Raw genomic sequence first — 22970 nt, 5'->3', positions numbered from 1 at the left:
TTTGGGCTTAAGTAATGGCGCTCCATCTTTAGCGCTGTCTCGGAGATTTTGGAGTTCTCACGGCCTCTGGCTGGATTCAAGCAAGTAAGACGCAAATCGACTGCCATTTTAGGTTTAGAGTAGTTTGCTTTTGCCTTAGGGTTTTTGTTAATCATCTCAATGCTCGTCTGGTCTCCACTCTTTCACGTCCTGTTTTTTTGGGATATGGGATTGTGGCTTTCCTTTGAACGCAATGGAAGCTCATCGCATGCGTTGATTTTGCCATTTTTTGTGTGTTCCAACTCTTGGATTGCGTTTTGTTTGTTCATCACCTGATCTGTTCTGTTCCATCCCCGTTGATTTGCATTATTGATGTGTGTTGCAGGTTTTCCTCAGATGGCTCAATCGAGGGCCAACTTTTCATCCCGAAACCTTACCAAAACGCAACTAGGCGGTGTCGTTTTCGGCTGCACCAAAGATACCATCAAGGAATGCTTGTCCAAACACTTGTTTGGTTTACCTTACAACCACATTTCATACGTGCAGAAGATTGATACTGCCCTCCCCTTGTTTCTTTTCAACTATTCTGATCGTAAACTTCATGGCATTTTCGAGGCTGCTGGTCCTGGTCTCCTCAATATCAATCCTTATGCCTGGACCTCTAATGGTTCCGACAGAACTTCTTTTCCTGCCCAGGTAGGTCTCCTTTTCTTTCCTATGATTTCAATTTACACATTCAATCTTTTTTTTTTTTTTTTGTTTTCAGGTTCAAATCAGTGCTCGGTTACAGTGTGAACCCCTTTCTGAAGAACAATTCAAACCTGCCATTGAAGATAATTACTACACTTGTCACCATTTTTGGTTCGAGCTTGATCATTTACAGACTAATAAGTTGATTTGTCTGCTTACTTCCTTTGCTCTCAAACCTAAACCACCCCTCAGTACATGTACCCCACAGAACAGACAGCTTTTTCACTTTCCTTCATCACCTCAAATTGGAGACCAAGTTAAGCCTTCCAAGAATGAACCCGTGGAGGTGTCACTCGTTTCTGCCAAGGAATCTGACTCCTCACTCTCTGAACAAATGAATAAGGACTGTCTTCTTGAAGAAGAACTGAGGGATCTCGCCCTTAGTCATGACGACAATACTCTGATCAAAACCGTTGACCAACCAAACATTCCCACCTGCAACAACTTGAAAGGAGATGGCGGTTCTCTGGTTTCATCTCCTCCTCAACATACTACAATTATCCAGGTACTTTCCTATCTAACTACATATGGTTGCTACTTTTCCACGCCACGTCTCCAGTTATAATATATATACTATATGTGTAAATCTGCTAGAGAGTCAACCCTTTATTTCTTAATCGAACACGTGAGTAACCAGCAACCTAGGTGTTGATTCTAGATAACCCTCAACTCTCTCAACTACAATACCCAAATTCTAGTCAATTTTCACGTCTGTTCACCCTTCCTAGGTGTACTCATCCAAGCTTAACTGTGTAGAAATGCTTAAAAATTATCTATAAAACGTTAACTAGAAACTGCTCCACCTCAACTTCTTAGTCATTTTTTCAAGCGCTCTCACAAGATTATCATTTCTTTTGGGCGTATCAAAATCAATGGGATCGATCATATTGGCATTACCCTCTTTTGCAGTTGATGCACGAGGTGAAGGAACTCAGGGCATACGGAATTGAAAATTCAACCAAGATATGCTACTTGGAAGAGAAACTGGTAAGCTTTTTGCGTAACGCAAAGGTGGTGGTGTGGATTTTTATCGGTCCTTCCTGTTTTCATTGGTGAATGTTGGTTATGACAAACGTCCTCCAGTTGAAAGATAAGTATATTCCACCCAGTTTTTGCACCATAATCAGGGTTTAGACAGTCCTCACATCAGTAGGAATGATGCTTTGTTATTTTTCAGTATGTAAGCTCAAAATTCATGAGACTTTGTTTTTTTTTTTGGTATTACAGGGTGAAGCACACATTGAAATCCATAGACTGAGAGAGCGTTGCAACATGCTGGAGTCCAAATCAGCAGGTTCTTTGATCTCCAAAGCTCGTGGTAGTGATGTGGGGGAGAGCCATTCACCAGATGATTCAACCGAGGCAATACTTCTTTTGGGCGGATTTGATGGTTACTCTGAATCAGGATTGTCATCAGTGCAATCATATTTTCCATCTAGGAATGTTGTAATGGCTCATAGTTCGATGAGCTGTATCCGCTCAAATGCTTCAGTGGCAAAATTGGATGGTAAAGTTTACGTCTTTGGAGGGGATGAAGGTGGCCATGGCTGGTCGAACACAGGTAGGGCCTCTCTTTCCTTTTTGCTAACATGTGTTAACTAGTAATGCATTAAGGTCTGTTAACAACACAAATATAAAAACAATACAGAAGCTAAATATGGGTAGCAGAAGCATACTACTGTGATTCTCAGAAAATTACTAAACCAAAATTTTGAGCAAATTACTGTTTAATGAGGTGTGTATTGATGTCGCGCACTTTACTCTTGATTGTGCGTGTTTTTTTTAGTCTCCCTAAACTTTTGATTTATGTTTTGCCTCTTATTTCTTATGTTTGAAGTTGAATCATATAACGAGACGGATGGCCGGTGGAGCTTGTGCCCTCCCTTGAACGACCGGAAAGGAAATTTAGGTGGAGCCACGTTGGATGGAAAAATATTTGCAATAGGAGGCGGGAACGCTGAGGTGGTTTTTTCAGATGTTGAGATGCTTGATCCAGATATAGGGAGATGGATCAGAACAAGGTCAATGGAGCACAAGGTAAACTTACTTCATTATCCATATTCTCTCTATTTCGCTGACTTGTACCATTCAAGTAATGAATCGCTGTTGTGTGATATCTCAGAGATTTGCAGTTGCAGCCTCGGAGCATAACGGTTCGATATATGCTGTCGGTGGTTTTGATGGGAAGGAGTACCTCAAGTAAGAACATTAAGGCCTCTCTTCTGTTTTTCCCCCTAATCTTACCGCTGATAATGTGAAACTAACAAGAACGAGTTTGTTGGAAACTCTCTCTCTCTACTTCTAACAGCACAGCTGAAAGGTTTGATCCTAGAGAGCACTCGTGGATGAGAATTGCATCGATGAAGTCAAGAAGAGGCTGCCATTCTCTTGTTGTTTTGAACGAGAAACTGTAAGTTTCGTCTCACCATCGTTTTTTTTCTCTTAAGAACAAGCCCACAGGGAAAATGAGATGATCTGTTAAACAATATACAGTAGGTTCTACTGATTGTAATAAAACTATGTTAACAGTTTATCAAATAAAAAAGTTAACCTGCAACGCTCACTCTCACTCGCTATATAATCAGAACAATATTGTTTGCGCTTACATGTGAGTTTCTTTTTAACTTCTTAACCCATAATTTTGTGACCCTATTTCAGTTATTTTGCCAAGGTTAAAACCTTGAGATATATAGTTTAGGATTAAGAATAACAAAAAGAAGAGTTGGTAAAAGATGATAAAAGCTTGTGCAGATATGCGATAGGTGGGTATGATGGATCGACAATGGTATCGAGTGTGGAGATATATGAGCCACGGAGAGGGACATGGATAGAGGGAGAAGCAATGAAGGAGGCAAGAGGATATTCAGCAGCGGCAGTAGTGAAAGACTGCATATATGTGATCGGAGGATACGAGGGGGAAGGAGTAGACATCTTAGACACTGTATTGTTTGTTACTTGTCTATTTGAAATGACAAAGCTCATCATCATTTACCCATTATATAAACTCTTGATGGTGTGTGTTTGATTACAGGTTGAGTGTTTCAAGGATGGCAAAGGGTGGGAAAAGGTGCCGTGTTCATCCATGGGGAGGCGTGGCTTTCTATCCGCAGTGGCTTTGTAAAGTGAAAAAGCCTTCTTCTTGTTTTGTATCTATGGCAAAGTCATTACTCTGGAGATGAGAGAGAGAGCCATTGATAGGGAACTCTCTAGGAGTTTAGGAGGCATTTTAGACGTTGGGGGAAGAGTGTTTTTGGATGCAAAATGGATTTTGCTATAATGATGGTTTTGTAAATTTCAGTTGGAAAACTGACTTGTCTGAAACAGAAGATTATAATTAAAATATCGTTGAAACTCGCAAGATTATAATTTCAGCCAACGTGTACCTGCGAGAAAGGGCAAATCTCCAAAATAGCATCTTTCTAAGTTTATATCACAAAAATAGCACTCAAAAACTAAAATGACCAAAATAGCACATTTCTAAGTTTATCCTTTGAAAATTTTAATTTTTTTATTTTTCAAAATTTGAAATCTTATCCCCTAAACCTCATTTCTCAACTCTAAACCCTAAACTCTAAACCCTAAACCCTAAACCCTAAACTCTAAACCCTAAACCCTAAACCCTAAACCCTAAATCCTAAACCCCACCTTTTAACTCTAAACCCTAAGTTTGTGACTTTTGATAAAACATTAAGTGCTATTTTTGTGACTTTTGACCTTGAGTGCTAGTTTGGGAACATAAACTTGATTTAGTGTTATTTTTGTCTTTTTTCTCTGCAAGAAATGCTCCGGCAGTATTAAAACTCATCACCATATTCTTCATAAAACACACACCGGTTAATGTATCTTCAAATGAAGCCGATCGTGCAAATTGAAGAAGGAAAAATATTTATATGTTTCAAGTAAGAAGAGTCGGTAAGGAGAAGAATATATGGAGTAACTAAAATTTATCGGCTCGGACGCCATCTCTTAGCACCTCATAAGCATCTCGGTTTCTGCTCTTCTTCACACCTGCAGTGAAATAGACCTTTGATGAATCTGCAGAGATGCTTGTGACTTTGACCCATATCATTACTTTTGTCTTCATTCCTTCCAAGTCACCTAGCTTTCCTTTCTCAAGACGTCCCGTTACTGTTGTGGTGAATTTTAAGACAGATGAGTCTTTGTAGCCAACTTCGCAGACTGATGGGATCAGCACCGTCAGTTTCTTTGTCTGCTCATCGAACTCGTAGTTTGTAGCATCGCGTGGGAAGATGCCAACCGGCAAATCATAGTCTTTTAGCAACTCAGCCAACGGCTTCTGCATTGTTCCTGTATATTCATCGATTACCGTAAGTTCCTACGTGTTATTATCTAACCTTTTCTTGTAATCTTTGTGGTTCATCAATATATGATGGAAAAATTGTATGTCAGGTTATATAAACCTTTGAATTTGTTGACCAACCATTTTGTTCCTCCTTCGATGCTCGTTGATAGCGACTGGTAAAACAAAACAAAAAAAAGAATATGCTCAAGGAAGAACATAATTAGTTGCGTTATCGTAAATTGTCGAGCATATATATAATCAATATGGCAATAATAATTAGAATCACACCAATTCCTAAAAAGAAAAAAGAGAGGAGAATCACACAATCTATAGACATAACGAGAAAATGAGAATCACACAACACATGCATGTCCAAATCTCCCACGTGATATATAGCTGGCTAGTAAGCAATGTCACAAATGACTGAAAAAAGTAAGGTAAATTTTCCATAGGAAACGTATATACATGCAGTCAGAGATCATTCATGCCTCGTATACGGGAAAAATTAAAAGAAACAATTAATAATGTGATTTATGAATGCAGTTTCAGAAAGAAAAAAACCCATTAATAAAAAAATCGATTAAGATGGAACTTTTGATTATGGAAAAAAAAAATTCTGTTGATTGGTAATAATAATTTTGGTAGGGAGGGGGTACGTACGCTGACATCCTTGCCGACAGAGTCAAACTGCTTGTTCGCCTTCTGGCCTAACCAGTAGGATCCAACCTTGTTGAACACCTGATCCATTTATTCTCGATTACACAAAGATTTCTTCAGGAAATCCAAAAATTTGAAGGCAAAAGCAAATAAGGCCTTTTCTAAATTTTATAGACAAGAAAAGAAACGAAATAAAGCTTGTTTTTCTCTTTTCCTTAATTATAGGAAGGAACCAACAAGGACGTTGGGTCTCGCACGGTTGGACTTGTTTTTTAGCAAACTATTTCAGTAAGCCAATAGATATAAAACATGTGGTAATTGAACATCTATCGACTACCACTCCTTTCTTCACTGTATATCAATCAGATTATCAATGCATTTATCATAATTAATGTCAATAGTTGGAGAAATGGGAATCAGAGTGCTTCAGAATTGGACGATGATGTTTGAAGCTATGGCAATTCCCAACTTTGTTGCAAATAATTATCGGGCCTCGCACTTTGACACCCATAATTAGATTTAATGGGCTTTCGAGGCTGTTTGTTTGTTATGTTGAGCAATAGATATATTTTCTTGAGATTCCAAATAAACTCAACATGGCAGCAGCAAGCTAACCATGTTACGTTCTTACAGAAGACGCCAAAAACGGCATGGTGTGTGTACACTGGTGGTATATGTGAGAAACAAACAACTCGCACACCAATTCCAAAACGTTATGCATTGCTTGTAAAGAATTCGAAAACCAAAATGATGTTCTCTTCTAGTCATCACTTTATCAAGTATATATCATTTATGTGGAGCCACTTTCACCCTCCTCCTCCTCCTCCTCCTCATCTTCATCGCTATGGCCGGAATTATGCCCAAGGTCCTCTTCTCTCATCTCCTCCTCCCTCCACTTCATCCTCCGAGCAATCCGACTCTCATAATCTTTCTGTACTTTTCCCATTATAATGTTGAATCCAGGGACTGTTTTCTCCAGCTTCTGCCTTACTCTACCACTAAGGTTGTAGTAAATTCTGAACAGTCTCTGCGACACTCAAATAACAAAAGAAAATATGAATCAAATTTTCAGAAATCAGAAGAAAGGAGTAGAAGGGGGCACCATGACATTCATATTCCATTCTCTGATGAAAGGAGGACCAGTAGTGTAGGTACCAAAGGGTATCACTCTTCGCCATAGCTGATCTGATCCATTGCTTGCTCTATACTTATCACTTCCCATGGGCCATGGCCAACTTTTGCCTGAAATCAAAACCTAATTTCCTGTAATAGCCTTTTAGATGCTCGAGAGTTTGTACCTCCTTTCCTAGCTAGTATCCAACCACATTGATCCATAAGATGGTCAATGTTTTCATTTGACTTGTACATTGTTTCAAATTTGGATTATACGGTTTGAAAACACTGCCGTGTTAAATCTCACATGACCACCTTAGGTGACGTGATCTTTTCTATCTCAATATTACATCAAGGACTTTTTAAAGTAAATACAAATGGAATTTTGAAATAGTACAACATTTACAAAGTCTAACTGATAAGGATCTATGCGACCAATTTTCAGTTATGAACTTGAGAGATTTCGCAATAAACGGAAACTAAAGGCAATACTTCGTTCAATTTTGTGGTAAAGCTGAAAACATAATAAAGCACGAGCGTTTTATTTCAACTAAAGATAATGAATGATCCGATATTGTTACATACTAATCATTGGTCGAAGTAAATTTATTGCATTCCTCTAAGTTTGAAACTCATCTTCTAACCCATATCACACAATGTCCAAAGCTTAAAAGTCAATTTCTTTTCGTTTTCTCTCAAAAGTATTAGAATATTTGCAGGTTCAAAGCAGATATGGAATTTGTCAAAGTCAAACTCATATAGCTGCGGTGGACCTATTAGAAAACTTAATTTTCAGCATAGAAGAAATCCTTTGTAATATCAGCATCCTAAACTTAAAGTATATATCAAAAGTCTATATTTTGAAACGATATCAAATTACGGAATTTTGTATATGAATTAGTAATATTTCAGATAAAAACTTCCTCTGTGTTTATATATGAGTATTGTCTGTCCTTAAGTTTATTGTGATTTTTTTTTTATGTTTTTACACTTTCTGAATGAATTATACGCTTTAATATTAATTGTCGACTATTTTTATATTACAATATACAGTATTTATTGCCAAATTAATTATCGTTATTCATATTTTACATTAATTTCCTCATCAAAACTATATTACTTTTACTTCCTTGTTCATGTTTACCTTATTATTTTATACGTTATAGTATGGTTTTAACTGTAGATAATGGAAACTTGTAAGTTGTACATATGTTAAAAAAGAATATTCAAATATCTTTTTTGTTTTGGCGGTTTAGCTAGAAAATGTGAAAATCGCTAACTATTTATATTGAAACTTTAATTTAACGAAATTTAATTATCATTTACAGCACGTGATCTCAAGTAAAAAATTAAATATATCCAATATATCATAAGTCATAACACAATATTTTATAGATGAAATTCAAAATCTTGACCAAAAAAATGTGTGAGAATTCAAAATCAACATAAACATCAAAATCATCAAATTGCTTATAAGCAAAAGAAATGAGAAATGGCAATAGCCACGGAATTAAAATATTGAAAATGATTAGTTGAATATGTTATTTGAAATTTGTATGTAAATACTGAATTAACCACAAAATCAGAAACCACGGGGTTCCTCCAAGTATTGTCAACACGTTAATGTGAACCAGTTAGCAAAGAGGACGAATGTAACGCAACTTTCTGTCTTGTTTGAAACTTGGAAGTTCTTTCTCCTCCTTATAAGAAGAGCTCTAACTCCTAAAATATAGGAGAAAGAAACACATCCTGGTTATCTTCTCTTCTTTCAAACCCTCTTTGTGTTTATATTCTCTTTGTTTCCTTTGCACCGATCATGAAATTCATTGTCGTCTTCCTCTTGTTCTTGATGTTGACAGTCCCTGTTCGACGAGCTCAGAGAACAACAACAACAACAACAACAACAACAGAGTTCAGTTTCGGTGGTTTTAGCGGAAACCAATCGCAAATTCTGACGACAGGAGTAGCGACGATCAAACCGGACGGATTGTTGAGGCTCACTGACCGAAACGCAAACGTCACCGGTACAGCGTTCTACAGTAAACCGGTAAGATTGCTGGCAAATTCAACGGTTGGTTCGTTTAGCACATCATTCGTGTTCGTGATCATCCCTACAAGCTCCAGCAACGGGGGGTTTGGGTTCACCTTCACGCTATCTCCGACTCCAGACCGCCCCGGAGCCGAATCGGCGCAGTACTTGGGACTTTTGAATGAAAGAAACGACGGGAATCTTACGAATCACGTATTCGCTGTTGAATTCGACACGGTACAAGGATTCAAAGACGTTTCTGATCGATCCGGGAATCACATCGGTCTGAATTTCAACAACCTGGCATCGGATGTTCAAGAACCGGTCGTGTATTACGACAATGACGAGTCTGACCGAAAAGAGGATTTCCTACTTCAGAGTGGTGATCCGATACAAGCACTTTTGGATTACGACGGACCAACCCAAACGCTTAACTTCACGGTTTATCCGGCACGTTTGAAGTCTAGACCCGTAAAGCCCTTGATCTCGCGACCAGTCCCAAAGTTGTTAGAGATCGTGCAAGAAGAAATGTACGTGGGTTTCACGGCAGCCACGGGGAGAGACCAGTCCAGTGCTCATTACGTGATGGGTTGGAGTTTCTCAAGCGGCGTAGATCCTCCTCCTCTTGTTGCAGAACCGCTCAACCTCTCGGAGCTTCCTCATCCGCCTCCTAACACTGCCAAGAAGACAGGTTACGACCCTCAGGTCCTCTCTCTGATCGTGGCTCTATCAGGAGTAACGCTCATCTTGCTTGCTTTGCTATTCTTCTTCGTCATGTATAAGAAGCGTTTGCAACAAGGAGAGATTCTCGAAGACTGGGAGATCAATCATCCTCACCGGCTCAGATACAAAGATCTCTACGCTGCTACTGATGGATTCAACGTGAACCGGATCATCGGCACCGGAGGATTCGGCACCGTCTTCAGAGGAAGCCCCTCCTCATCTTCTTTTTCCTCTGATCAAATCGCCGTCAAGAAGATAACTCCCAATAGCATGCAAGGTGTTCGAGAGTTCGTGGCAGAGATCGAGAGTTTAGGGCGTTTAAGGCACAAGAATCTGGTGAACCTCCAAGGATGGTGCAAACACAAAAACGATCTCTTGCTCATTTACGACTACATCCCCAACGGAAGCTTAGACTCTCTGCTTTACAGTAGACCGCGACAAAGCGGCGCCGTTTTGTCTTGGAACGTGCGTTTTCAGATCGCCAAAGGAGTCGCGTCTGGGCTGCTCTATCTCCACGAAGAATGGGAGAAGATTGTGATCCACAGAGACGTCAAACCCAGCAACGTTCTCATCGATGATGACATGAACCCGAGACTTGGTGATTTCGGGCTCGCCAGGCTTTACGAACGCGGGGGTTCGCTGTCCCACACCACCGTTGTCGTCGGCACCATCGGCTATATGGCCCCCGAGTTGACACGCACCCGTAAATCATCGACCGCGTCTGATGTTTTCGCGTTTGGCGTTTTGCTGCTAGAGATCGTATCCGGGAGAAGACCTACCGACTCTGGAAACTTCTTCTTGCCAGATTGGGTTATGGAGCTGCGGGAGATTCTCACTGCTGTGGATCCAAGACTAGGATCTTGTTACGACAGTATAGAGGCAAAGGTTTCCCTCGCCGTCGGATTGCTCTGTTGCCATCAGAGACCGGAGTCTCGGCCATCCATGAGAATGGTGCTTAGGTATTTGAACGGAGACGAAGATGTTCCTGTGATTGATGACCATTGGGGATATTCAGATTCTTCAACAAGTGATTTAGGATCCAAGTTTGAAGGTTATGTTTCGTCTGATAGGGCTTCGAGCTCAGTTACATCTTTCTCCATTACAAGGATTTCTTCTACTTCTGTTATCAGTGGTAGATAGTTTATTCCCACTTTCGTTGCAACTTGCAAGGCAAGTATAATGTTAGGGCTAGTTTTCTTGTTTTTTTTTTTTTTAACTCGTTTGGCATTTACCGATTACAACGACTCGTTTGACAACCGCGTTTTTAACGGTTCGGATATTATTGTTTTCTCGATCTAGTAATAACTAAATAGAGTATGACTCGAGGAAGCTCAAGGAAAATTATACTAACACCTTTAAGGTTAATAGTTGCATAGTATAAACATGCATCAATAAGTTTTGTTGGTGGTTTTGAAGAAACTGGAATTGTTAAATTGCTAAACCTAAATGATTGTCCTATTTAATAATTAAGATCTATTTTTAATTTTTATTCAACCTCAGCCGTTGAATGATGTTTTTTAATTGAATTGGATAATGCAAACTGATTCTCCAAATTTTAAAAATATAATGCAATTCAATTCGTTTTACTTTTCAAATAGAAAATCAACAAACCCTATATTTAAAAACTAAGTTTGTTGGGATGTCTATTTCTGTTATATTTATATGATCAGCTTTTCTAATTGAATGATACTTAAAAGTTAGCTTGAGCAAAAGCTATAATCTTATCTGGTTTAATATAGCTGCATGTTTTCATAGTGGAAATGGCAAGTATTTTCTTATAAAATACTAGTATAACTAACACTAACTTAGTTTCTGGATGCTTTCATAAATACTGCATGTTTTTATAGGGGAACTGGAAACCTTCCCTAACTGACATCATATGTTTTGTTATCTAAAACGCTTGCAACGACAGCCATAATTAAACTACAATAGAGTAATTTTGATTGTAACTCAACATTAATCATCAGCATGATTGGTTTCAAATATACTTGTTCATTTTGATTTTGATGGTTAAACAAGCATTTTCATTAAGGTGTTCTGGAAAAAAAAATTCATTAATCATCAGCATGATTGGTTTCGAATATACTTGTTCATTTTGATTTTGATGGTAAAACAAGCATTTTCATTGAGGTGGTCTGGATGAATATTTCCTTTTGGAGATTATATAGTAAACTCATTAATCGCATTATATATAGAGATTTGGTTGTTGAAAATTGTCGATTTTATCATCTAATGGACAATCCAACACAATTACACCCAATAGAGGAAGCCACTATGGCCGTTCAACTGGTCCGAATAGGTGAGGTGGAGTTTAATCCACATGTTAACATGACGTGACAGAACTCAATGCTACCTAAAGAAGTTAACACATGGACCCAAAGAGAGAGAGAGAGAGAGAGAGAGAGAGAGAGAGAGAGAGAGAGAGAGAGAGAGAGAGAGAGAGAGAGAGAGAGAGAGAGAGAGAGAGAGAGAGAGAGAGAGAGAGAGCAAAACTTGGACATTCATATACAAAAAGTCATATTGATAACGATCAGAGAATTCAATCGAGAAATTTGGGACTCACTTAATCTCTCGCCAGGCTGATAATAAGAGAAAACACTTATATAAGCTGAAAAATGGACATTGAACCATTTATCGTTGAGGTTTAAACACAAATGTACAAGTCCTTATGAATATTGAGAGTCAAATATTTTTTTAATCCAAAAGTCTGCTTATCATGCTGTGTTGGACCACTTTTCTTCTTAAAAACAAGTTTAAGCAATAAAAAATTGCCAAAATAATCCATGTATATAGTTATAAAAATTCCCTAAACTATGTTGCCGACAAATAAAGAGAAAAATATATCCTAAAATATGTTAATTTTCCAAGTTATCGACGATATTGTTATAAATTATCATTTCATCAATTTTTACAACCATATTACGATATATATGGTAATTCTGGTCGTAATGACTAATATTACTTGGGAAGCATACCTTTTTTGTATATACTCTGTGACCTTACTGAATACCCTAATAGAAAATAATGTAACAAAAGGAATCCTTTTATAAAAAAATATTAATGTTATAATATACACAATATATAATCCGAAAATAAAATATGAAAAATACAAAAAGGAGTCAAACATAGTTCAGTTACCTGCAAAAATATTAACCATATATCAATATATAGAATCTATTCTGAAAAAAAAAACGGTTGATTGGTTAAATTTTGTTTTTCTTAAATTACTTGATTTTCACTTGTAAATTAAAACTTAATATTTAGCAACAATAGAATATAGATTCTTTAGAAGGTTGATTGATATTTTCTTCATTTTTTCTGTTCACTATATATGTTGTTGGGAGGTGAGGGGGGGGGGGGTGAAGGGGGGGGGGTGGGGTTTGGGGTTTAGGGTTTAGGGTTTAGGGGGGGGGGGTGGGGGGGGGGGGGGGCAATAAAAACCAAGTAGTGCACCCTATTACATGATTAATTAGTAAACATAACATACCTTTTTGTCAATGTATGATTAGTTGTACTTGTTTCGGCTGCAGTTGAGAAAGTGCAAAACAAAATGAATTGCATACTATTAATCGTACAAAACAGTAGCAATACTGAAAATTGAAGACACTAATATAAACAATTAAGGGAAAAAATGGCAAAGCTTACCTGAAGGTGAATTAGCGACAAAGAAGCAGACAGCAATGACAATATAACACAAAAGAAGAACCAAGCCTTTCATATAATTCGAAGTCCCATCCTATCATTCATAAAATGTATTCAATCAAAATTACACAAATCTTCGTTATTATATTTAATTACAGTCAAATAAACTGAAGAAAACGCACCTGCAATGTGAAGGAAGTGACGAGGATGGACAAGGCAAGACATGCGGTCTCAAGGAGGTTAAAGTTAAGGTCCATTTCTATTCCCATTGCCCATGCCACTAACACTGTGACTGGTACCTATTTTTATATAAAAACTATTGTCAGCTACAAATTTTTAAATAATTAGTTACCACCCGGTTGTCAAAATTAAAATAGTAACATAATAGTTAATAATAATGTAGCCTCTACATAGTTGTCTGGTGAACTTCAATTAGCTTACCACGAACAAAGCAATCTGTGTTGCAGACCCAAGCGCAATTCCCAGAGTTATATCCTGTACGTTTTAAGAGTATCTATTAACTTAAAAGTTTTTTCCGGAATCAAAACGAGCAGATAGATCATATAAGAGACTGGTCCCTAGCTAGTTGACTTTGGGCACTACTTTCTTTTACCCACCAGATATTTCCCTGTTTAGAATCTTCCGCCGAATCAGAACAGAGAATCTTTTCAAATCTTTTCCGTTTAGAGCTTTATCCAGTGGTCACTTCGCTGAAACCCACCGCGTGAAGAAACAAAACGCCGGGTTCACTCCCCCGACGTGAGTCGGCGGGACCGCCATGCCACTCGAAGACTCTCCACCGACGAACCACTAAAGACAGGAGCTAGAGAAAGCAAGGAGACAGCGGAAGAGATTTCACCGAACTAGTCAACAGGCTCTCCGAAGTACCACAAGCCACAGAAGACATCTTAAACCAACTCGTCGCTACAAAGAACCGACAAACAGAGAAGAACTCTCCCAGTAACCTACACTGCGTTACAAACAATGGACAACAGAAGACTTTCTGCTGCAGACAAAGGCAAAGCGATAGTGTCTGAACCTTATCAGGCACCAAGAAAGGCACGTGTTAGAGTACCAGAGCCAGCCAACTCGTACCTCTTACAGAAGCACTCACTTACCTTAATCGGAAGAGTCACAAACCCATCAGTTCAGAAGATATGGTCCTTACTACCTTTCTTCGCAGAGCGCTGGGCTACGGAAACCCGACCTATGGGCTCGGATTTGGGGCAAGACATGTTCCAATTCCAGTTTGACAAAGAAGAAGACCTCCTCAGGGTCCTTGAGAAACGATCCTACCAATATGCAAAATGGATGGTGATTGTAGAAAGATGGAACCCAACAATGGCGACTGATTTCCCTTCTCTGATACCGTTTTGGATTAAGGTCCAAGGAATTCCAGTACACCTATGGACAGAAGGAACAATCAGAGCAATCGGGGAAGACATAGGAGTGTATGAAGAAGCCGAAATAAACTCTCTCAATGTAAGAATGCGAGTGCAAGTGAACGGGAGACTTCCCCTCATCACAAGCTCAGTTGTTGAGTTTCCAAAAGGAGAAGTCACAGCCACACTGGTATATGAACAACTAGCGAAACACTGCTCCTACTGCAACCGCCTTGACCATGAGGCCAGGGATTGCCTCAAGGCAAAAGCTGAGAAGAAAGAGAAGCTGACTATGGCGGAGAGTAACAAAGAGGGCCATGTCCTATCTTCCAAATTAGATGAATCCAGTAGGATGCGAGGAAGACCTCCGAGTGGTAAAGCACCTTCAGACCACCATAGGGACGTTCGCATGTCCCCATACAGCCGACCAAATGAAGACTACTATGGAACCCGACAGTACAGCAATCTCCGAGATAAGCAAAGACAGCTGCGAGACTCAAACACACGAAGGTCTGAAGACAAAGACTCACAATGGCAAAGAGGTCAGGACTACCGCTATAGCGATAGAGAAGGTTACTCTCACTCTGCCATACATCATGGAGATCGAAGGAATTCTCACCACTCATCTCTTCGTGAGGATAGAGGTCTCCTCAGAGACAGGGGATTCCCACGCTCTGAAGGGGAAAAAGAGGAATCAAGTGCATCAAGAAGAGCCAACCCGAACTCTGCTAGGGGGACTCCCCTACAGAGAACACAAGAGGAACTACCTAAAGAAGCACTGAAAGAAGCCATAGGAGACATTCATAACGCTATGAAGCAATACACATCAATAGCGGACCCAACGGAGAGCGCTGCTCGAAGGGAACGATATAGGCAAGTGGAAGAACAAGGAGAAATAGAAGAGACAGCTGCACAAATGGTGAGAGCCAGCTTAAATAACCAAGAGAACCTAGCACGGGAAGGGGAAACCAGTAAAAGCCCAATCCGAGTTCCCGCTCTCCTACGGCTAGGTCCTTCTCCACCACCGGCACAAGCTGAAACAAATATGGCACCACAACCAGACACTCAACGAAAACCAGGGAGGCCGCCCGGAGCAAAAAAGAGAGGCCAGAGCAGTCCAAAGATTGTGGGGGGGGGGGGGGGGACAAAGCTACAGGAAAAGGAGGATACTACAAACTAAACCCCCGACCTGCCGAAGAAGACTTGTGACACAAAAAGGGTCAAATGAGAACGGGGCCAGACCTACAACCTCGCGAGATAGCTCGGACAGGAGAACATCTACTCAAGACTCAGAAAACCAACCCATAGCCAACATGATCACGACAAAGAAGAAGAAGAAGAAGACGGATTTTCGGGATCCGTCAACTCTCGTTCCTTAAAAATAGTGAGTTGGAACTGCCAAGGTTTGGGGAATCCTTGGACAGTTCAACGGCTAGGGGAGATCAAGAAGAGCATCTTCCCGGACATCTTGTTTCTGATGGAAACAAAAAACCCCAACACATTTGTCTTAGATAAACTCAAGCATCTGGGCTATGAATATTATGATCTAGTGCCCCCAACTGGCCATGGTGCAGGGGGTCTAGCTTTGTACTGGAAACAAGAAATAAAGCTTGAAGTTATTGAGGCAAATGCCAACCTTATTGATACAGAGATTGAAGTAGAAGGGAAAAGATTTTTTGCCTCTTTCATCTATGGCGACACAGACCATCACCAGCGTAGAAACCTATGGGACTACTTAGTCTCGCTAACTGAAGAAAGAGATGCACCGTGGTACATCACTGGCGATTTCAACGATCTCCTCAGCAACGAGGAGAAAACCGGTGGTACACAACGACCAGAAGGCTCCTTTATGGATATGAGAAAGTTTTATGCTGAGGGAGATCTGTTCGATTTACCACATAGTGGAGACCCCTTGTCATGGAGAGGACAGCGAGGAGATCACTTGGTGAGATGTAGACTTGATCGCGCTGCAACTAATTCAAGCTGGGCTGAGCGCTTTCCTACTGCTAGATGCACCTATCTCGCATATGAGGGATCAGATCATAAACCACTCCTAACAATCTTTGAACCCTCCAAGAGAAGAAGAAGAGGCATATTTCGATATGATAGGAGATTGAAGGACTACCCTGAAGTTACAGAACTAATCCGGGCCACATGGAAGAAAGCGCACCTGTGCTCAGTGACTGAACGAATTAGCCAGGTGCGAGGCGCTATCTCCCGCTGGAACAAGACAAAACAAGCCAACAGCAGGATTGTAATTGAGAAGAAAAAGGTGGAACTTGAAGAAGCGCAAACAAGCAGTGTCAATGACTTGGAACTCATACACAAGATATCAAATGAACTAAAGGCGGCGTACAAAGCAGAGGAAGCATATTGGAGACAGCGAAGTAGATTGTTGTGGCTAAGACTCGGAGATCGCAACTCCGGTTTTTTCCATGCTACAACAAAAAACCGAAAGCGCGCTAACGACTTCTCCATTATTGAAGACGCGGATGGAAAACCTGTCTATAAGGAAGAGAAAATCGCGAAAGTGATTGTTCAGTACTTAAACGACCTGTTTACAAGTACCCCAGGAGAAAGAGAAGATATAGTCAGTATAGCACTGCAACCAAAAGTCACAGCGGAGGAGAACGAGCTTCTGGTTCGCATTCCGGATCCGGAAGAAATAAAACGGGCTGTGTTTTCCATTCACGCGGATAAAGCACCCGGGCCTGACGGTTTCTCAGCCGGGTTCTTCCATTCCAATTGGGAATCCATTGGGGAGGAAATAATCTTGGAAATACAGGGGTTCTTCACCTCCGGTATCCTTCCAGCGCGAATCAATGATACTTTCGTTAGATTGATTCCAAAAAAAGGAAGCCCACAGACAGTGGCGGATTATAGGCCTATCGCCCTGTGCAATGTCTACTACAAGATCATCTCCAAGATCTTGACGAAACGCCTTCAGCCACTTCTCTCTTCGATCATCTCGGAAAATCAGTCCGCATTTGTGCCGGGAAGAGCTATTTCCGACAATGTCCTCATCACCCATGAGGTCCTACACTTCCTTCAAACCTCAAAGGCGGAAAAATATGCTCAATGGCGGTCAAAACGGATATGAGCAAAGCCTATGACAGACTCGAATGGGAGTTCATCCGATTGGTCCTTGGGAGATTGGGATTCCATCAAACTTGGATCAACTGGATCATGGAGTGTGTCTCTTCAGTTACTTACGCCTTCCTCATCAACGGTTTGCCTAGAGGAAGAGTTAAACCGAGTCGGGGAATCCGCCAAGGAGACCCTTTATCTCCATACATCTTCATTTTGTGTGGAGAAGTCCTCTCGGGACTATGTAACAGAGCACAAGAAAGTGGTGCTATGGCGGGTATCCGGGTGGCTACCGGCTGTCCTCGAGTCAACCACCTCCTTTTTGCAGACGACACCATGTTTTTTACCAGAGCAAATGAAGCTAGTGCGACAGCCCTCACCACTATACTACGACAGTACGAGACTGCCTCGGGACAGGTTATCAATGCCGATAAGTCCTCAGTTACTTTCTCTAAACGAAGCCCGAACGCAATGAAGACAGCTATGAAGGATATCCTCGGGATACACAAGGAAGGGGGCGTTGGAAAGTATCTCGGTCTCCCGGAACATTTTGGCAGGAAAAAGCGAGACCTCTTCACGTCAATCGTCGACAAAATCCAAGTAAAGGCCGGAAGCTGGTCAAATAAGTTTCTCTCCACAGCCGGGAAGATGGTGATGTTGCAGAGTGTTCTAACGCCAGTCCCCTCCCATGCTATGACCTGCTTCAAACTCCCAACCTCGCTGTGTATTAGAATTCAATCAGCACTCACTAGATTTTGGTGGGACGGAAGCAATGGGAATCGAAAAGTGGCATGGGTCTCTTGGGCTAAGATGACTCAACCAAAGGCAAAAGGAGGACTAAACTTCAAGGATTTCCAAAGCTACAACGATGCTTTCCTAGCAAAGCTAAGCTGGAGACTTATCCACCACCCATCGTGCCTGCTGAGCAGAATACTTAAAGGAAGGGATCTCATTTGTAGCAACGCGGGATGGGCAGTAGGCAACGGAGAAATGATACAGCTATGGAACGATCCATGGTTAAGCTGTACTGAGCAGATCAGACCTATGGGACCAGTACAGGAAAATCAACAAGACCTCACCGTAGCTTGCCTCCTTCTACCCGACGGTTCAGACTGGAACAGAGAGGCGATTCGACGTATTGTCCCCCACGAAGAGAGCAAAATCCTGAGCCTGAAACCCAGTCGAACAGGAGCACCTGATAAGCTTATTTGGCTGGGGACCCGATCAGGCGATTACACAACAAAGACGGGATACAAAGCAGCTATGGAGAAGGCAGAGCTACTGGAAATAAATCAGGAGAGGGACACTTTCGACTGGAATGCTGGAATATGGAAAATCCACACTGCCCCCAAGATCAAACTGTTCCTATGGAAGATTTTCCGAGGAGCACTACCAGTGGGCGAAGGTTTGGCTGTCCGGAACATCACCTCCACCATCAACTGCAAGAGATGCAACAGCCCTGAATCTATTACTCATCTATTCTTTCACTGTGGATTAGCACAAAAAGTGTGGAAGTTGGCACCTTTCTCAATTGGAGTGAACACTAGAGGACTAGTAGATTTGCCTGGTTGTTGGAATGATCTTTGCAGGTTGGTGTGTCTCCCTCCATCCGGCATTACCGCAGGACCACTCGCCCCCTGGATATTATGGCATCTTTGGCTGGCAAGGAACGACTACGTCTTCAACAACAAAGAGACACCAGCGGAACTGATTATCACAAAAGCGATGGCATCAGCACGGGAATGGCTCTGTGCTCAAATACCCGAATCACCCACTAAACCACCAACACAGAGCAGCTCAGCCCCAAACAGATTACCGAACTCAACGCTACTTCAAACGGACGCAGCTTGGAGAGAAGATCTTCAACTAGCGGGACTCGGCTGGATTGTGGGAGAAGGAACAGAGAAGGTATCGATCCTAGCACACTGTCACTACGTCAATTCTCCTCTGGTAGCAGAGGGCCTGGCGCTACGGGAAGCACTGCAATTCTGTTTTGAGAAGAACATCCGGCAATTACGATGTGAAACAGACTCACTCCTACTGGTCAACACACTCAATTCAGGGCAACAAGTAACAGAAATCTATGGCATCGTGGCTGACATAGGCTGTCTTTCTTTAGCTTTCGATTCTATCTCCTTTTCTTGGATTCAACGAAATAGAAATGGAGAGGCTGATACTTTGGCAAAGCAAGCCCTCTGGAATGAAGCATGTGTAATGGCTCCCATAAACATTGGAGTTTAAAGTTCTATTCGAATGAAATATGGTGTTACAAAAAAAAAAAAAAAGATCATATAAGAGACTGATGAATTGTTTGTTGTTATAAAATTAGAAAGAAGTAATAATATAAAGACGTACGAGTTTGTTACGGAAGGCAAAGATGACGGCACCAGCATGCTCAGCTGCATTACCAACAATTGGTAACAATATTATTCCTATGAATGCCACCGATAATCCCCACGAGTCTGCTGCGTCCTATCCATTTCATATATAAGTGTATTTACAGTTAGTAAACAAAAACGCTGACAACATTTATAAATTCAAAATCAGATGGCAGTTGAAAGGGTTTGGCTCATATGCCGTATACGTATAACATTTTAGGACATAAAATAGATTTTAAAAAAAACACCTGAATAGTGGAGACAAGATAGTCGGAGAGCAAAGCAACGAGTAGTGTCATTGTAATAAGCCAGAGAATCGCACTCCACATTCCAATCACGGCTTCTTCTTCTTCCTTGTCACTCACGTTATCGTCATAAACATCTTCTTCTTCTTCTTCCCTCTTTTTATATATTTAATTTAGATACAAGGACAAGGTAATTACAATTGTGAAGAGTTTTAAGAGAGAGAAAGGGGGAAAGAACCTGAGGAGGTGGAGGTGGAGGTGGAGGTGGAGGAGTGAGACTAGAAGAGAAGAGGTGAAAGATGAGGAAAGCCAAGTAAGCAAAGAGCATCAAGAAGCTGCTTGCTCTTGACAAGACAAGAACATCTGATCCATCTTCGTTTCTTGTTGGATGAACTACTAAAACGTTAGTAGCATTTGTTGCTGATCCCCCAGCAGCCTGTGTTGCGAATCTTAATATCATTGGTAGTGTATGACATAATAGCGCAAGAAACAGCAAGATGCAGTTCATATCTCCTTGTCTCTGTTCTTAAAAACAATTAAAGAGATGAAGATTGGATTAAAACGTAAATCACATTGAAAAGAGTGTGCAGAAGTAAAAGAGATAAGTTTAGGACTAACTCGGTCAAAAGATTGGTGTTTGCGGAGATTGGAGAGACCACCAAAGAAGAGAGAAGTGCCCAAGACGAAGAGAAGATTGGAGAGGATAGAGCCAAGAAGTGAGAGTTTTACAATCCTCATCTTCCTCTGTCCAACCGCTAGAATCGCTATTATCATCTCCGTTGCATTCCCACATGTCGCGTTCATTAATCCCCCGACTTCATTCATATTCATTCATCCAACTGTTTATTAGTTTCATACTCCCAGGTATTCAAACAAAATTTAAAACTACACAGACATAGATATGGGGAAAAATGCAAACAACCAAAATTTGCATTACTTTCCATTTCCTTTTATCTATTTGGCTACTGTCAAGTGTAAAGAAATATTAATTTAATCAGTTTATTCTAACGGAAGTCGGTTTAGGGATGGTTAAATCGGTACAATTCAAATGCCTACAATTAGCTAGTCAAGAACAAAGATGATCTCACCTGTTGGACCAGTATGGAAAGCAATTTGCCTGATAAGGAAGAAGAGAACAGTTTATAGATTTAAAAAAAAAAAAAAATTTGGGAACTCAAAAATTATGTGAAAAAGAGAGAGAGAGATTTATATAGCAGTAAATATTTACTCTGTGAGAAAACTAATACGTTCAGCCAAAGGTATCAATCCAAGCAAGCTCAACGCAAACACCCACGCCTGTTTTGTTTACACAAAGCAACCACATACTGATAATTTAGCTGGAAAAGTAATTTTGAAACCAGCAAAAAACTTCACATATATATATATATATATATATATATGTATTCTTAAAAAAACATTTACGATGATATAGAGAGAGTGAGATTGAGTAACTTACACGTGGACATCCATAGCGGTGAGCGACGACGGCAAGGGGAACAGCGGGAAAGAGAAGGAAGAGTTTTGTGCCGAGAAGAACTTCCTGAAGATTCGTTAACATTCTCTTCATAAACTCCCAACGAACTCTCGAAATCAGCTTCAGATCCGATCTATTCCTCATCAACGACGTCGCCGATAGATTCTGTACCGTTCTCCGGTTACTTCTCGACAACTCCGCCGTCCGCTTGTCGCTTCCGCCGCCATTCTCTATGAGGGAGAGACTCGGCGATGCTTCCGTAGTAATCAAAGACATTTCTTCGTTGACTCTCTTTCTCTGGTAAAAACCTAATGTGTGTCTCTTACGCAAGTATTTGTATCATTTCCTTGTAATATATGTTTTTGACGTCTTTGTATATCCATTTTTAATTAGGTCAACGTTTTATGCCTAGACCTTCTACAGCGGGAGATTTAATACCGTTTCTAATCCTTATATGTTAATTGAGAAACATTTGAAAAGATGTAATTATTATTGTATTTATATGATTACTAGAGAAACATTTGAAAAGATGTAACATTCCCTATATATTACTAGAGAAACATTTGAAAATCATAATAGACATACTATATAATATAACATTCCCTAACAATTTAATTTTAGACTAACAAAATTCTCAATTGATTTTCAAGCCGCCACGTAAACAAATTAATATTTCAATTAAGTGACAACTTAGCATGACACTTTTTTAATTAGTACAAACTACATGTTCTAAACTTTTTAAATGTTTCTCTAGTAATATATAGGGAATGTTAAACCATTGATTATTAATTTTTAACATAATAATTTTAACAGTTTTAGTAATTTTGTCATTTTTAAAAATTCAAAATATAACATATACGAAAAAATCTATATTTTAGTTTTATAGCAAATTTGATTGTTTAATTTATTTTAATAATATAAAATTAAACAAAAACGATGGATGAGATATAAATTGTTATCAAATATTTATTATTTGAATCATTAATTGTCATATATATATTAGTCGTATTTGGTAATTCCGTAGCTTTTATTTAAGGAAAGAAAAGAAAATAGTAATTGTAAACTTTAATTAATTTTATGATTAGTTAAATGAAAAGTATAATATGTACTTAATTGGACCAACATATTTTCTAAGAATTCTGAATTTCATTCTGGTGACGACACGTAGCTACACTTAAAGATTGTAATGTTTCTCAATTAATATATAA

The 22970-nt window shown here is 39.9% G+C and overlaps 4 protein-coding genes across 4 annotated transcripts; 2 read left to right on the top strand and 2 right to left on the bottom strand.

Moving 5' to 3' along the window:
* Positions 1-3: 3 nt before the first annotated feature.
* LOC106436322 (influenza virus NS1A-binding protein homolog) lies at positions 4-4087 on the top strand. Its single transcript, XM_013877276.3, has 10 exons — positions 4-84; positions 365-675; positions 746-1234; positions 1639-1716; positions 1957-2290; positions 2567-2766; positions 2852-2928; positions 3038-3139; positions 3481-3670; positions 3761-4087. The coding sequence occupies exons 2-10, from the start codon at positions 376-378 to the stop codon at positions 3848-3850; spliced, it is 1860 nt and encodes a 619-aa protein (XP_013732730.2). The 5' UTR covers positions 4-84; positions 365-375; the 3' UTR covers positions 3851-4087.
* A 510-nt stretch (positions 4088-4597) lies between these two features.
* Positions 4598-5914, bottom strand: LOC106435165 (uncharacterized protein At5g01610-like). Its single transcript, XM_013876017.3, has 3 exons — positions 5693-5914; positions 5151-5205; positions 4598-5037 (listed from the first exon to the last, which is right to left on the bottom strand). Exons 1-3 carry the CDS (start codon positions 5777-5779, stop codon positions 4667-4669), a joined length of 513 nt encoding a protein of 170 aa, XP_013731471.2. The 5' UTR covers positions 5780-5914; the 3' UTR covers positions 4598-4666.
* Positions 5915-8184: 2270 nt separating this feature from the next.
* On the top strand, positions 8185-11223 carry LOC106436326 (lectin-domain containing receptor kinase VI.3). Its single transcript, XM_013877282.3, has one exon. It carries the CDS (start codon positions 8619-8621, stop codon positions 10692-10694), a length of 2076 nt encoding a protein of 691 aa, XP_013732736.2. The 5' UTR covers positions 8185-8618; the 3' UTR covers positions 10695-11223.
* A 1199-nt stretch (positions 11224-12422) lies between these two features.
* On the bottom strand, positions 12423-22427 carry LOC106436327 (vacuolar cation/proton exchanger 4). The gene is made up of 12 exons (XM_048768896.1): positions 21745-22427; positions 21517-21584; positions 21377-21405; positions 20907-21103; positions 20527-20808; positions 20292-20444; positions 20021-20137; positions 13638-13691; positions 13379-13495; positions 13200-13290; positions 13042-13078; positions 12423-12692 (listed from the first exon to the last, which is right to left on the bottom strand). The coding sequence occupies exons 1-12, from the start codon at positions 22036-22038 to the stop codon at positions 12689-12691; spliced, it is 1443 nt and encodes a 480-aa protein (XP_048624853.1). The 5' UTR covers positions 22039-22427; the 3' UTR covers positions 12423-12688.
* Positions 22428-22970: the final 543 nt, after the last annotated feature.

Source organism: Brassica napus, chromosome C9 (genome assembly GCF_020379485.1).
Source record: "Brassica napus cultivar Da-Ae chromosome C9, Da-Ae, whole genome shotgun sequence".
NCBI classification, from domain to species: Eukaryota; Viridiplantae; Streptophyta; class Magnoliopsida; order Brassicales; family Brassicaceae; genus Brassica; species Brassica napus.
Note: the sequence above shows the minus strand (reverse complement) of the source record. Positions and strands in the feature narration are given on the sequence as shown.

Bases quoted from the DNA above. Each gene is read 5' to 3' on its own strand.
- LOC106436322 (XM_013877276.3), top strand. From the start codon at position 376: ATGGCTCAATCGAGGGCCAACTTTTCATCCCGAAACCTTACCAAAACG. The intron at 676-745 runs GTAGGTCTCCTT...TTTTGTTTTCAG, and splicing joins GAACTTCTTTTCCTGCCCAG to GTTCAAATCAGTGCTCGGTT. The intron at 3,671-3,760 runs GTATTGTTTGTT...GTTTGATTACAG, and splicing joins GAGTAGACATCTTAGACACT to GTTGAGTGTTTCAAGGATGG.
- LOC106435165 (XM_013876017.3), bottom strand. From the start codon at position 5,779: ATGGATCAGGTGTTCAACAAGGTTGGATCCTACTGGTTAGGCCAGAAG. The intron at 5,206-5,692 runs GTACGTACCCCC...TTGTTTTACCAG, and splicing joins CTGTCGGCAAGGATGTCAGC to TCGCTATCAACGAGCATCGA. The intron at 5,038-5,150 runs GTTTATATAACC...ATGAATATACAG, and splicing joins GTTGGTCAACAAATTCAAAG to GAACAATGCAGAAGCCGTTG.
- LOC106436326 (XM_013877282.3), top strand. From the start codon at position 8,619: ATGAAATTCATTGTCGTCTTCCTCTTGTTCTTGATGTTGACAGTCCCT.
- LOC106436327 (XM_048768896.1), bottom strand. From the start codon at position 22,038: ATGTCTTTGATTACTACGGAAGCATCGCCGAGTCTCTCCCTCATAGAG. The intron at 21,406-21,516 runs GTAAATATTTAC...CTTCCTTATCAG, and splicing joins CGTATTAGTTTTCTCACAGA to GCAAATTGCTTTCCATACTG. The intron at 13,496-13,637 runs GTAAGCTAATTG...ATATAAAAATAG, and splicing joins CACAGATTGCTTTGTTCGTG to GTACCAGTCACAGTGTTAGT.